The 15,295-nt window shown below is 34.3% G+C and overlaps 1 protein-coding gene across 1 annotated transcript in view; it reads left to right on the top strand.

The window, feature by feature from the left end:
- The window catches only part of TRPC6 (transient receptor potential cation channel subfamily C member 6), a 152,327-nt gene that overhangs the window by 52,655 nt on the left and 84,377 nt on the right, over window positions 1-15,295 (top strand). Inside the window, exon 2 of the mRNA XM_051986853.1 lies at window positions 12,598-13,372. Coding sequence (XP_051842813.1) covers window positions 12,598-13,372 — 775 coding nt within the window. The remainder of the gene's footprint in view (window positions 1-12,597; window positions 13,373-15,295) is intronic.

Genomic DNA, 15,295 nt, shown 5'->3' with positions numbered 1-15,295 from the left:
TCTGAACATAAAGGAAATATCTCACTCTCTGCGTTCTATATTCTATGCAATGTATGATGATCCTCAATTTGAGTTTTACTCCTTTGAAGGAGCAGATCTATTTGAAAAATATGGAGAAAGCTAATTGGAGGAAGTCACTGGAGTTTATCAAGCAGGAAGGTAACATGATCTGATCTGAACTTTAGGAAAATTACTTCAGTAACTAAGTAGAAAATAGACTGAAGTAGGAAGACTTGAGTCAAGGAGAATAATTAGAAGTTTATTTCAATAATCCAAGAGAGAGGCAATGTGGTTTTGCATAAGGATGACAGCTGTGTTAATAGCAATAAGCTATGAGAGTTAATGTAATATTTGATAACAGAATAGGTATGGGGAGGAGAGTCTCAGTGAGGAGTCAAAGATGATGCTGAAGCTGAACATCTGGGTGCTTGGATGGATGGCGGTGCTCTTGAAAGGGATAGGAAGACTGGGTAAAAGGGTGGGTTTTTAGGGAAAGAATTCTGGTTTTGGACATGTCTTGAGTGGAATGCTTATGGAATATGAGATATCCAAAAGGCAGTTCAAGAGGTTAGGGCTAAATATATAAATCAAAGAATCATCTACATAGAGATGATAGTTGAATCCATGGGCATTGATGTAACCATCAAGGCAAAAAGTATAGTAGTAGAAGAGGAGAAATCATAGGAGAGAGTCTTGGGAGATATCCAAGAGTGAGTGGGCATGACATGGGTGAAAATCTAACGAAGGAGAATGAGAAGGAATAGTCAGAGAGCTAAGGGGAGATGTAGGAAGGAGCAGTGTTGTGAAAACCTAGAAGGGAGAATATTATGGAGAAGAGAAGGATCACTAGTGTCCAAGTATGCAAAAAAGGTCAAGAAGAATGTGAACTGAGAAAGGATGCAAATTTTAAAAGGCCATTAGACTTAGCAATTAAGAGATCTTTGGTAGCTTTAGACAAAACTATTGCAGTAAAATGATGAAGTTGGAAACCAGAATGGGGCTTGGAAGAGAGTGAGAGGAAAGGAAATTATGTGAAACAACTGCTTATAGATGCCTTTCTAAAAAAGTTAACCAAAAAAGGGAGGAGACACAGCTACAGGATGATAACTATCAGGGATGGATGGATCAAAAATAGGATTTTTTTCAAGGATCATAGAGACATGAGCCTATTTGTAGGCAGCAGAGAAAGAAATAGTAGATATGAAGAAAATGAAGTTTAGTGGGAGTAGTGATGAGAGCGGGGGCAATCTGCTGGAGAAAATGTGATGGAATGGGATCATTTATTCATGCAGAAGAGTTTGCTTTGTCAAGGAGAAAAGACTACTCTTTATGTGAGACAGGAGTAAAGAGGATATACTGGGAAGGACATTTGAGTGAAGAGAGATAAAGAGGAGGGGGAAAAAAAGGAGTTCTCACTGAATGGCCCCAAGTACTTTTCACTGAAATATGGGGCAGGGTTCTCAGTTAAGAGATTAGAGGAGGGGGAAACCTGGGAGGTATGATCACATTTGGCTCCTCTAGCTTCAGCTGGCACTTTCTTGCTGAACCTGTAATCATGTCAAATGTTTCCATGACATAAGTATGCCTTCCTTGAAAATTTTTTAGCATATCTATAATTGTTTGACATAAGATGAATATGAGTATTAACTTTTAATGCAGATTGATAGATTTTACATAGATATTAAAATAGCTGATTGTATAAGAATAAATGTGAATGTCTTTCACAATATGATACTATTTATATATAAAAAAGAAAAACCCCTCAAAATCAGATTAAAAGCTAATAATGTGTAAATTCAGAGTGAGAAATCAAATAATTGGCCATTTTATGGGTGTGTCCTTTATTTTATCAGGTGATTTTTAGAAAAAACAAATGAAAGTAAAGTGTATCTGTTTTCAAGAAATAGCTTGGAGAATGAAAAGGAAACTAATTTGTGCAATCCACAGAATGATGGCAGCTCTTGTTAAAGAGCAATTAAAATTTTTGTGTATAGCTTTGGTGAAATAATTGAGATTTATTTTATTTATATCACATAAAGTCTAATCAGTCTTCTTTAAGAAGCTTTTGGAGGTTCATGAAAGAGCTTTAAAAATGGACATTTATATCAGCAGAGCTAAGAGGGCAGAAGTAAAGACAGGAACTTTGTTGACCTTTTCTTCTCCCCCCTCCCCAACTGCTCTAAATTCCTTTATATAGTGACTCTAAACAAATTTTAGAGCATCAGAACACTCAAAAAGACATTTTTCAGATGAAGACAACTTAGAAAGTCAATAGGAAATTTCTGTGACACCAGAGTAGGAATCCAGAGTGCAGTCTCAATGCAGGCCAGCCCCCTCTCTAGCCCCATACTAGCAAAGTAGTAATGGGTCTAGGAACCTTTGAATCAGCTGCAGTACTACTGGCTTCTTGACCTCTCAGCCAAGAGACATTAAACACTATGTGCAAGATTGGAAGGAATGTTTTATCATCAGGTGAGAGGACCTGGGAAACCAGCATACCAGTAGTAGGTGAGGGCAGCATTGATAGTGGCAGCTTACAGAGGCCTCAGCTCACAGAAAATCTCTTTACTAGCATTGAAGAAGGACTCTGTTGCTTTAGCACACTAGATCTTAGCCACAAAAGAGCAGCCACACTCTTTAACAATTTCAGGAAAGAAAAAATGACTTGTGGTCAGGTCTCTAAAAGGATCTCTGGAAACAGCTGCATAAAACCCCCGAAGTTTGGGACAGTACACCCTCCATTCTGGAAATAGAATTTCCTTTAATAAAGAAGTTTGGGACAGTATACCCTCCATTCTGGAAATAGAATCTCCTTTAATAAAGAGTTAAAAGCCAAGTAATGAGCTGAGAAACTGAGCAGACAATAGAAAAAGTTTCTGACTATAGAGAGTTACTATGGTGACAAGAAAGCTCAAAACATATACACACTCAGAAGAAGATAACAAAGTCAAAGTTCTCACATCCAAAGCCTCCAAGGATAAAAAGAATTGGTCTCAAGCTATGGAAGAACTCAAAAGGAATTTTGAAAATCAAATAAGAGTAACAGAGGAAAAATTAGGAAGAGAATGGAGAGTGGTGCAAAAGGAAATTAAAAAAAAAACACTAATGAGAATTCCTTAAAAAGCAAAATTGGCCAAATGAGAAAGGAGGTATAAAAACTTATTGAGGAAAATAATTCCTTAAAAATTAGAACTAAACAAATGGAAGTTAATGACTTAATGAGAAATCAAACTATAAAAAAATAATAAACCAAAAAAAGAAAAAAAAAACAGAAGAAATGTGAAATCTCTCATTGGAAAAACAACTACCCTAGAAACTAGATCTAGGAGAGAACTTAAAAAAATTATTGGTCTACCTGAAAGTTATAATCAAAAAAAGAGCCTGGACATCATCTTTCAAGAAATTATCAAAAAGAAAAAAATCTTGATATTCTAAAACTATAGGGAACTGAATCAAATTTACATAAAATAAAAGCCATACCTCTATGTCCAAAAGACTATAAATTCATGTACATCCTTTAACCTAACAATACCTAGGCATAATTCCCAAAATAGAGTTTTAAAAAAAGAAAAGGATCTGTATATACAAAAATATCTATAACAGTTGTCTTTTCAGGGCAAAAAATTAGAAAGTGAGGGGCTGCCCATAAATCGGGAAATGGTTGAATAAATTGTGGTATGTGATTATGATGGAATATTATTGTTCTATAAGAAATGATGAGCAGGATGCTCTCAGAAAAACCTGGATAATCCTCCATGAATTCAAGCAAAGTATTTGTGTATTTTGTACTGTGTACAAAATAATAGCAATGTCAATGTTCTGGGACTCTGCTATTCTCAACAATACGATGATACACAACTACTCTGAAGGACTTATGATGAAAAATTCTATCCATACCTAAAGAAGGAACTGATTGTGTCTAAATACAGATTAAAATATTCTCTCTCTCTCTCTCTCTCTCTCTCTCTCTTTTATTCTCTCTCTATCTCTCTCTCTTTCCTTCTCTCCCTCTCTTTCTCCCTCCCTCCCTCTCTCTCTCTTTCCCTCTCCCCATGTCTCTCTTTCTTTCTCTCTGTCTTATTTTTTTTTTTTAAAGTGGGAGCTCTATCTTTTCTTTCACAACATGACTTTTATGGAAATGTTTTGTATAACTTCACATGTGATTTTTTTAATGGGTGCTGAGGATGGGAATAAGGGAGAGGATCTAGAACTCAAAAAATTTAAAAACAAATTTTAAAAATTGTTTAAAATGTAACTGGGGTAAATATTAAATAAATTATAAAAAAGAATAGACACTTATCTCTGTTTTTTGTAGCTAGTATTTTATTTTTTCCTATTACATATAAAAATAATTTTCCACATTCATTTTTATAAGATTTTGAGTTTCATGAGGAGTCACTATGGACTTATTCTGGTTTTTCCCTGTTATTTCCATAAGGTGTTTAGCTTTGTCTTCAGAATAAATTCTGATCATTCTTATCATAGATCATTTGAGGAAAGTTGATATTTTTCTGTGAATGTCACCTATGTGGTTCAAATTTGAGTTTTGTCCTGTGCTCCAAGAACATTCACTGCTCACTGAATTCATCACATATAGTATCTATCTATCTATCTATCTATCTATCTATACTTATTTACAAAATAGAAAACTGCTCCTGCGCTCCCCATGGTCTAGGCCAACTGTCATAGCTCATTATCCCCCTATGTCCTTTATTTATAAACCAAAGGATTTGGATGAGATAGTTTCTAATGTTCCTTCTAGCTCCTCGTTCTCTTCAGAGTTACACAAAATAAAATTTAGTCCCTTGTGCACATGATGATACATCAGATATTGGATAACATCTATTCTAATTTTTTTTTGTATAGAAACCCTATTTCCTTCTACCAGTATTTATATGATATGGTTTTCATCTTGTCAACATCCTAATCTTCCTTCTCTTTAAAGTTTGCAAATATGTACCTTAAACTAGAAATGTCACTCCAAGACAGGACAGAGTGTAGTATAAAGATCATTTTACACACACACACACACACACACACACACACACACACACACACACACACAATGTGTTTGAGGTTCAGCACCAATGATAAAATTGATGTAATCACCAAATGTTGGAGTTTGATCACATGAAGAATTCACAATGGCCATTCTCTTTGGCAAAAGATAAATTTATTATTATTATTTGCTGAGGCAATTGGGGTTAAATGACTTGCCCAGGGTCACACAGCTAGGTATGTTAAGTATCTGAGACTAGATTTGAATTCAGGTCCTCTTGATTTCAGAGCTGGTGCTCTATCCATTGTGCCACCTTGCTGCCCCAAGCGAATTTATTTATGAAAAGAGACAAAAATAGACACCAAGAATGGTAAATATGAAATAGATTTGGGAGAGGAAAGTGGTTTTAACAATTAATAATGGAAAAAACAAGTTCTCTGGCGGAACTTACAATTAACCATGAGAAAGCAAATATGCCATGAGGTAGAAGTATTTATTTTTTGGGGGGCACCCACATCACAATCAGCTTATATTGAAATCAGTCATTTTAATTATGTATGGGTCATTGTGAGCCCATTTGGGGTTTTATTGTGGCAAAGAGACTGAGGAGGTTTGCCATTTCCTTCTTCAGTTCTTTTTACAGATGAGGAAACTGAGGCAAACAAATGCTAAGTGGCTTGCTCAGGATCCCACAGCTAGTAAGTGTCTGGGGCCAAATTTGAACTCAGGGCGTTGAGTCTTCCTAATTCTAAGTTCAGTACTCCATCTACTATGCCACCAAAACCAAGGTCATTCTCATAACTACTTATCTCAACTAATCTATAACTCTGAAGTTAGTTTTTTTTAAATTTATGTCGTAAACTTTTCCTTTTGACTAATTGATCTAATCCTGTTAGATTTGATCCATCATTCTAGTCCCCTGAGACTTTTTAGGATCCTTACCCTTTCATTCATAACAATCCTTCTCAATTTTCATATCATCTACACATTCTATTCCATGAACTTATTTTTGTTAAACAATTATTGGCATTAGTAATTAAAAAAAAATCTAGAGAATTTTTCAATATTATTTTTATATTTTTCTTCTATGCTCTAATATGTAAATTTGACTGAAACATTACCATATCTTAGAGAGGCTACTGTTAATTATATTTATAAAACATTTTCAGAGGCTCTCATTTTGTTTTGAAATTCAAAATTATAAAGCTGTACTCATTTTCCAAAAATACGTGGCTGTTTGAATTATGAAATCAAATAGCAGTGAACAAAACAAAAATAATAAGCATGGCCAAGGTCAAGCAAAAATATTCCAGATGAAACATCATAGGCATAATTGCTGAAAGATTCTCTAGAAGGCAAGTCTAGGGCCCTCAAGTTCTATGAGATAGTGTCATTTGCCTATTACAGAAGTTGCATTGTGAAAAAGATCAAAAAGGAAAGTTCTTGAGGCAAACCAAAGTTAATTCATTGAATTTTATCACAAAACAGACACATTAGAAATAAATTTTAAAGGGAATTCTTTGAAAATTTGGAATGAACCAGTTTATAAGGATAATGTTAACATTGCCTCTAACATAAAATATTAGGGAATCCACATGCCTTAAAGGATAGAGAGCAGGGCTTATAGTAACAGCAAAGTCTGTGATCAAGTCTCATCGCTGAAACATAGTGATTATGTGATCAAGGGTAAGTTAAGTAATTTCTTAATGATACAAGCAGGCTTTTAAGATTTGTAAATCGCAGAGAAGGTACTGTACCTATTCTATGGGGGGGTCTTCTCAACAGGGAAATCACTCAATCTCTATTCCAATCCTTAAAACAAAATGAGTCATATAGTAGGTGCTAATTGAATGCTTGTTGTCAAGATATGACTTTGTTCTGGGCCATGTAACCCAGACTTACCCTTCCCTCTCACAAAATTTCCCCTCCCCCCTGATCCCCCAACCCCTCTGCCCCATATACATATGAAAAACCGTGAGAGGAGGAAAGAAAAAGGAAATTCTGTTTATTCCTTCATGCCTATAAAAAATTGACTCAAATAGCTCGATATCTGTTTCAAATGTATTTTAAGACATTAACCCTTCCTTCCTCCTTCAAGGTATCTGAGACAGTTATTACAACTACAATAATCAAAGCCATTTCCACACCATAATGTCCTGATATAACTTTGTTTGACGTGGAGGATTTACATATATTTTTCTCAGTGACAATTCAATAGTTAGGCTGAGTATTTAATCAGTGAGCTTAATGTGTACACCAGCAATTACATTTAAAAGAGGTACATTTTTTTTTCTTCCAAAAGGAAGTAGATAAAATTACAGCATGTGCTCTGGACTCAAGTAAGAGAGCATATCTAGTCCATCCCAGTCTCAAACTAATTTGCCTTGTTGGCTTCTCAGAAAGAAATGGATTATTTCACTTTTGCTTTCCTGGTATACAGAGATTTATCAGATCTATTTCTTCAGAATGAAAAGGACTGGAAAAATGAGGTAGGTGAAATCTACTGTTTATTTTCTTAGTAGAACTCAGAATTTTCTGAGATCATCAGGACAATTCTTAATGTCTTCCATGTCCTGAAAACTATACTAATAGACATGGGTATATCAACATGTTTTAAAATATATGTCAGTCATATAAAATGTTTTCCCAGATTGACTAGAGGAAAGAGTGATTAGAAATTGCTTCTTAATAACAGATAGAATTCTTTTCCAAAGTATACATCTTTTCTTTCCCTAGCTTTGTCAACTGTCCCAGATATAATGTATGGGGACTGAGCAAGTTATTTTCTATGAAATTATTTCTGGACTACCACTGAAATGAATGCAATTTTATTTCAATATATATTTTGATATTTTCATATGGAAATTATTGTAATACATTTCTTAGAAACCTATTTCTATTAGAAATCAATGTCCTTCTTAGAAAGAAGAAAAGCAGGAAAAGAATATAATCAACTAACAATCTTCTGCACCAAATAATCATTTCAGGCATTTATAACAGCTAATGTCTCTTTTCTTTGGCTTCTCATTTTGATGCTTGTTCTAATACCCAATAAACAAGAATCAGTTCCCTTCATCAGCTTAGGTATGGATACTCAAGACAGGGAGGGGGAGACTGACTTTTATACATTAAGAACAATTAATTAAATAAGGCCAATTAATTACAATAAAAATATAGCATTAGGCAATCTGATTTTAATTAGATGAAAGATTAGAGATTTCCAAGTTGGGAGGGATGGGGCAAACAGGTGAAATTCTCTGAATTCAGAAAAAATGGTGTCTCATGCCCGCCCCCCCCCCCAGGGTCTATAAACAAAAAAGGAACACAGAAACAATAACTAATTGATCAGTATGCAGCTAGTTTTCAGATAAATCTATGGGTTGCTTAATATATACAACTGTGAGAAAACTCCTTGCATCAGTTTTTGGATCTGATACTGGAATTGATACTGATGATTTATGGAGGTTTATTTTATATCCTCCAATTTTGCTAAAGTTGTTAATTGTTTCAACTAATTTTTAGTTGATTTTCAAAGGGGCTCTAAATCATCATTTGCTAAAGGTGATAATTTCATTTCCTCATTGTCTATTCTTATTTTTTCAATTTCCTTTTTTTTTATTGCTTTAGCTAGCATTTCTAATACAATTTTGAATAATAGTGGTGATAATGGACATTTTTGCTTCACCCCTGATGTTATAGGGAAATTGTTGTTTATCCTTATTATAGATAATGCTTGTTTTTGGGTTTAGATAAATATTATTTATAATTTTAAGAAAAGCTCCTGTTATTCCTCTGCTTTCCAGTGTTTTTAATAAGAATGAGTATTCTATTTTGTCAAAAAATTTTTGTTGATTGATATGTTCATATGATATTTTTGTTTTTATTATCAATATGGTGATTTCTGCTTGTTGTTTTCCAACTATTGAATCAGCTCTGCATTTCTAGTATAAATCTCAATTGGTCATAGTGATCTTTGTGATACATTGCTGTAATCGCCTTGCTAGTATCCCATTTACATTTTTCATCAACATTCATTAGGAAAACTAGCTTATAATTTTGTTCTTCCTGGTTTAAGTATCAACATCGTATTTGTTTCATTGAAAGGATTTGGTATGATTACTTATTTTTTTTCAAAAAGTATAATTGGTAATGTAATTAACTTTTCTTTAAATGTTTGAGAGAATTTATTTGCAAATTCATCTGCTCCTGGGGGGGGAAGGAGGGAGTGTAATTAGGGAACTTATTGAAGGCTTTTCAATTTCTTTTTCTAAGATAAGAGTTATTTAAACATTCTATTTCCTCTTTTGTTAGTAGGGGAAATTTATATATTTATAAACGTTCACCATTTCAGCAAGATTGTAAATTTTGTTGTCATATAACTAGGCAAAATAGCTCTAAACAATTGCTTTAATTTTCTCTTCATTAATGATGCATTTACTCTTTTCATTTTTGATATTGGTAATTTGTTTTCTTTTTTCTTTTAAAAATCAAATTACCCAATGATTTATCAATTTTCTTATGTTTTTTTCCTCCAGAAGATGCAATTTTAGCTGAGATTTAAAAGAACCCAGGGATATTAGAGGATGGTGATAAGGAGAGAGAGAGAGATAGTTCCAGATATAGAGGATACAAAATGACAACGTCTGGAACTGAGTTATAAATTGTTTAGAATGAGGAGCAATAAGGAGGCTGATATTATTGGCTTGCAGGATATTTGGGAAGGCATGAAAGATAAGAAGTAAGAAGATTAGAGAAGTAGAAGGGGGAAAGTTTATGGAGGGCTTTAAAACCAAAATAGAGAATTGCATTTTTGATCCTGGAAGGCAATGAAGAACACTGGAATAGACTGAAGAGGAGGATGACATGGACAAGCTTGCATCTTGGGAAGAAAATTTTGATAGCTGAATGGAGAATGGACTATATAATAAGGGGAGATTTGAAGTAGAGAGAGCAATAACAGATTTTTGTAATAGTCTAGATGGTAAATTGATGACAGCCTACACCAGGGTGGTGACAGTGTCAGAGGAAAGAAAAGAACATAAGATATTGTGAAGGGGATAAAAAACAGGACGAGCAACTGATTAACATAAAAGGGTGAGAGAATGAAAAGACAAAGATAATACTGAATTTGCCATCCTGGATAGTTAGCACTCTCCATACTTATAGGGCAGTCAGAAAGAGAGGACAGTTTGAAAAAAATATAATGAGCTCAGTTTTAAGCATGTTGAGTTTAAGATATCTACAAAACATTTAGTTTGTCTATAGTCAGTCAGAAATGTGAAGCTAGAGATCAAGAAAGAAGTAGCTGAACGAATAAATCTGAGAACAATCTACATAGATATAATAGTTAAAGCCATGGAAACTGATGAGATCACTAAGTGAAATAGTGTAGAGAGGGAAGAGAAAAGAGTCAGAGCTTTGAGGGACATCCAGAATTATCAAGCATGAGCTGGATGAAAATTCAGCAAAGGAGACTTAGAGACAGTTGAAAAGATAAACCAGAAGAAAGCCACATCATGAAAATTTAGAGAGAAGAGCATAACTAGGAGAACAGTGTGAGTGATAGCATCAAAGGTTGCAGAGAAGTAAAGAATTATAAAGATCAAGCAAAGTCCATTAGATTAGAAAATTAAACGATGTTTGGTAACTTTGGAGAAAGTTATTTCAGTTGATTGATTATCCAGACTACAAAGTTAAGAAGTGAGAGGAAAGGCATAGATTGTAGACAGTCCTCTCTAATACAAAAAAAGGGAAAAGAAATATAGACAAAAGCTATCAGGGATGAATGAATTAAGTAAGGATTTTTTGAGGATAGATTGATATGGGTATATTTTCAGGCAACAGAGAAACAGCTGATAGGAAAGAATTAAAGCTAAGTGAGATTAGATTGATAAATGAGGCAATTCGGTGATAAAAATGGCACAGAATGGAATTACTTATACATGGAGAGGGTTTCCTCGGGTAGAAGGGCACCTTTTTTTCTGTAAAACAAGAGTGAAGGAGAAGAAAGGTGAATAAAGCATATTAGTGGTATGAGATGATAAGGGGAAGTAAATAGGGAACTCACAATGAATAGCCCCCATATTTTAGTGATGTATGAGCCATGATTGTTAGCTGGGAGGACAAGGGGCAGGAAAGCCATAGGAGACTCGAGGTATATGAAAAGATTTGAAAGAATTACTCTGGTGAGTGAGAGAATGAATGAGTTAGGCAAAAGATTTGTCCTGACACAATAATGTGCCACTTGAGATTATGTAACATCTGTAGTGGACCCAGTCAGTGCAGTTTTGCAATATAGAAGGAATGTGGAAGAGGAAGTATACTTGTTTTTTTTTTTTCCCTGTCTGCTTAAAAAGGCAGAACTAGGAAGAATGTTTCAGAAGTTAATTGTTGTTTTACAAAAGGAAAACATTTTCCAGTGATTAGAACTATACAGTAGTAAATTGGGTAACAATCAAAGGAAGTGGTTTTTCCATCAATGGAAGTTTCCAAGTAAAGATTAGAGCATCATTTGTCAGATAATATTTTAGAAAGAATTCTTTTATAGGTATGAGTTACATTATATCCATTGAAGACCCTGGTAACATTGAAATTCTCTATATTAATTCCTTACTCATCCTAGATACTATTATAATGTTAATCCTTGAATTACCTGGAGCTGCCAAAGTTGCCTACTTTTAAAATTCTATACTAATTCTTCTTCCTGATCTACTGAAGTTGAAAGAATATAAAAGATAATATAAAGTTATTTGCAAAATTTAAATCATGATATAAATGTGATTTTTATAAATAAATATTCAAGTGAATTTGTATCTCATTATTTTGAGCATTCTTCATAAATGTGTGGAATTTAAATGGCTCAAGAATACATATGCATTCTGACTCCTGTCTACATTTTCTAAGTTTACCAAAATTACTTCATCCAACATACTAGAGGCCATTCTTTTTCTTGATCTTATCAAGATACCAATGAAGTACATAGGCTATCCATTTCTTTCACTATGAGGTCGTTCTGTCCTCTTTTTTTTCCCATTATACATTTCTTTGATAACATTCTTACTCCAGTTCTTCTTTGTAGGTCTGTATGTGTTATTTGTTGCAAACTTCTTACACCCATCTTGGCCTCTTATAAATGCCCTCATGATTTATAGAGGTGAGTTGGGATAGTGTTTTTATTGGGAATGATATTCATTTTAAAATTATTTAGAAAATTCATACTAATAAAACAATAATTTTTAAAATAAATAATACATTTTATATACTGGTGGTTGCAGTGCCAGGAATGATATGTGATATATGATATGTAATATATGTCATTATGTAACATCTAATATCAAAAAAATATATATGTAGTGGGTTTTGATGGCATTTTCGATTTTGCTCTTTAAAATTAACAAACTACTTCAAATCTTCAAGAAAATTCTCTATCAACCCATTAACAAATTACTGCATTTTAATTTAATAATAGAGTTAGTCCAGATATGATAATAGCACTGTCTAAAATGCTTCAGGATTTTACAAAATAAGTTTCAGGTCACACAGTACACTGAAATACACATAATTTAATTTGTTTGCATTTTTTTTTTCTTTTGATGCAGTCGGGGCACTGACAACAGACTGGCCCATCGTCGACAAACCATCCTCCGAGAGAAGGGGAGAAGGTTAGCAAATCGAGGACCAGCATATATGTTCAATGACCATTCAACAAGTCTATCCATTGAGGAGGAACGCTTTTTAGATGCAGCAGAATATGGCAACATTCCTGTAGTACGAAAAATGCTAGAAGAATGCCTTTCACTTAATGTGAACTGTGTGGATTACATGGGCCAGAATGCTTTGCAGCTGGCTGTGGCCAATGAGCACCTGGAAATTACTGAACTTTTGCTTAAGAAAGAAAATTTGTCCCGAGTTGGGGATGCTTTGCTCTTGGCCATTAGCAAAGGTTATGTTCGGATTGTCGAAGCAATCTTAAATCATCCTGCTTTTGCTGAGGGCAAGAGACTGGCAACAAGCCCTAGCCAGTCAGAACTCCAGCATGATGACTTTTATGCCTATGATGAAGATGGAACCCGGTTCTCTCATGATGTTACCCCCATCATTCTGGCTGCTCACTGCCAGGAGTATGAAATTGTGCACACTCTTTTGAGGAAAGGAGCCCGAATTGAAAGACCTCATGATTATTTCTGCAAGTGTAGTGAATGCAATCAGAAGCAGAAACATGACTCTTTCAGTCACTCAAGATCCAGAATTAATGCTTACAGAGGTCTGGCAAGCCCTGCTTATTTGTCATTGTCTAGTGAAGATCCTGTCATGACAGCCCTAGAACTCAGCAATGAGCTGGCAGTGCTGGCAAACATTGAAAAGGAATTTAAGGTATGTGCATCATCAATAGGTGATATATGCTCTGAAAGAATCAAGGTCAAAGGTACTTACTGAGTCCTTCTGTGTGTTTATTCCTGTGCTGGTAACTGTGGAAGAATTAAAAACTACTATAAGTTGTCAAGACTCCTATGCAACATAGCCATTCTTGGCAAGTGCAGATATCCTATCCTAACTCCTTTCTTATAGATTCATTATGAGGATAAGATAGATGTCAAATTATTTGGGCCCAATATATGGTTCACATTTTATTCTGTGATAAAATAATAAGCCTCCAAGAATCATAGAATCATAGATTTAGTTAGAAGGGACTTTAGAGGTTAACAAATGTAACTCCCTCATTTTATAAGTGAGAAAACTGAGGACAGGATATGGTCCCTAAGTTCAGAGAGCTTACATTATAGCAGGAAAGATAAGAGGTATATACACATAGAACAGTTAGTACTAGACTACAAATTCCAAGAAAGCCAGACTGGATCATATTTTCGTTTATATTCCTCATAATATCTTGTTCAGTTCATTACACATAGTAGATGATCAAAACTATTGAAAAAAATTAAAGAGAATCCATCAATCTGGGATCAATTGTTGAATAGGGCAAGTGAAAAATGTTATGGGAGTTTACAGAATGGAAATATCAGTAAAATACAATGACAAAAGCCCTAGCCTGAAATCAAGAGGCCTGGATTCAAATCCAAGCACTCCTACTTTCAATCTGTGTGGTTGTGAGCACTTCAGGCCTGGATTTCTGAATTTTAAAATGGGGAATCCAATCAGTTCAATGATGTCTAAAGTTATTTCTAGCTCTAAATTCTATCCTTCTGTTGATGAATGTGGATGATCTAAAGGAATTAGAAAAAGCTTAATAGAAGGTAAACCTTCATCTAGACTTAATGGTAAGTAGAAGTTGCACTGGTAATGAGAAAGGGGAACACATTTCAGCAAAGGAATAACAATGAGCAAAAGTAAAAAGGAAAATGGTAGGTATAGAGACCAGAAAGGAGTTCAGTGTGAATGGGTTTTGTGGACTGATGGGAGATGAGACTATATGGCTAAGGTAGGTTCTAATGATGATGGGCCTTGAATTTCAGATTGAGGAATTTGTATGTGTTCTCATAAATCCTTATTAATATCGAGGAAGGGAGTGACATGATGGTTAATGGTTAAGTGGACAGACTAAGTGGTTAAGTGGACTTAAAAGTTAAGTGGACAGGAGCTAAAATTCAATCTAAAAATCATAATCACATAATAAAATTAAGGAGGGAGGAATGATTTCATCATATGTCTGTTGAAGTGAAGACTTTTACATTGTTCATTCTAGTGTTTGGGAGGGGAAGTAACATGTATTCAACTAAGTGAAATATAAAAAAGGAGAGCCATGTAGGCTAGAGGCTAAACATAGGCTTAGCAACAAGAGGAACAGTGTTCTTGGTAAACTACTTTGTACAAAGGAACATGATTGGGAGAGGGAGTGTCTGCTGTTTTATATATAAATTTACATATAAATTATATACATATATATATGTGTATGTATATATATATATAAAATTTCTTTAAGAAATTTGATTGTATATGAGCCAGTGATACTTTTGAAAAATCAGAAGAGGACTAATATGGATACATGTTAAAAAGGATGAGAAGAAATCCTAACCTGTGGAATAGGTTAGCTTAACTTCTATACATGAGAATAACTTGAATCTGTTAGTTTCAAACTACATATCTACCCAGACTACTCTGCTAGTTTGATAAACTTATGGTGGTGATGAGATCTCCAAGTAGCTGCTTCAGATTGTAAATTAAGGGCTTGTCTGCAAAGTAACCATTGATGGTAAGCTTAGACATTGAATCCAAGCCCCATTCTGATAGCTTCTTCATGAGCAAACAAATTGGATGTCAAATGGATTAGACTTATTCTCA

This window comes from Antechinus flavipes, chromosome 3 (genome assembly GCF_016432865.1).
Source record: "Antechinus flavipes isolate AdamAnt ecotype Samford, QLD, Australia chromosome 3, AdamAnt_v2, whole genome shotgun sequence".
NCBI classification, from domain to species: Eukaryota; Metazoa; Chordata; class Mammalia; order Dasyuromorphia; family Dasyuridae; genus Antechinus; species Antechinus flavipes.
This window is presented reverse-complemented; position numbering and strand designations above follow the sequence as displayed.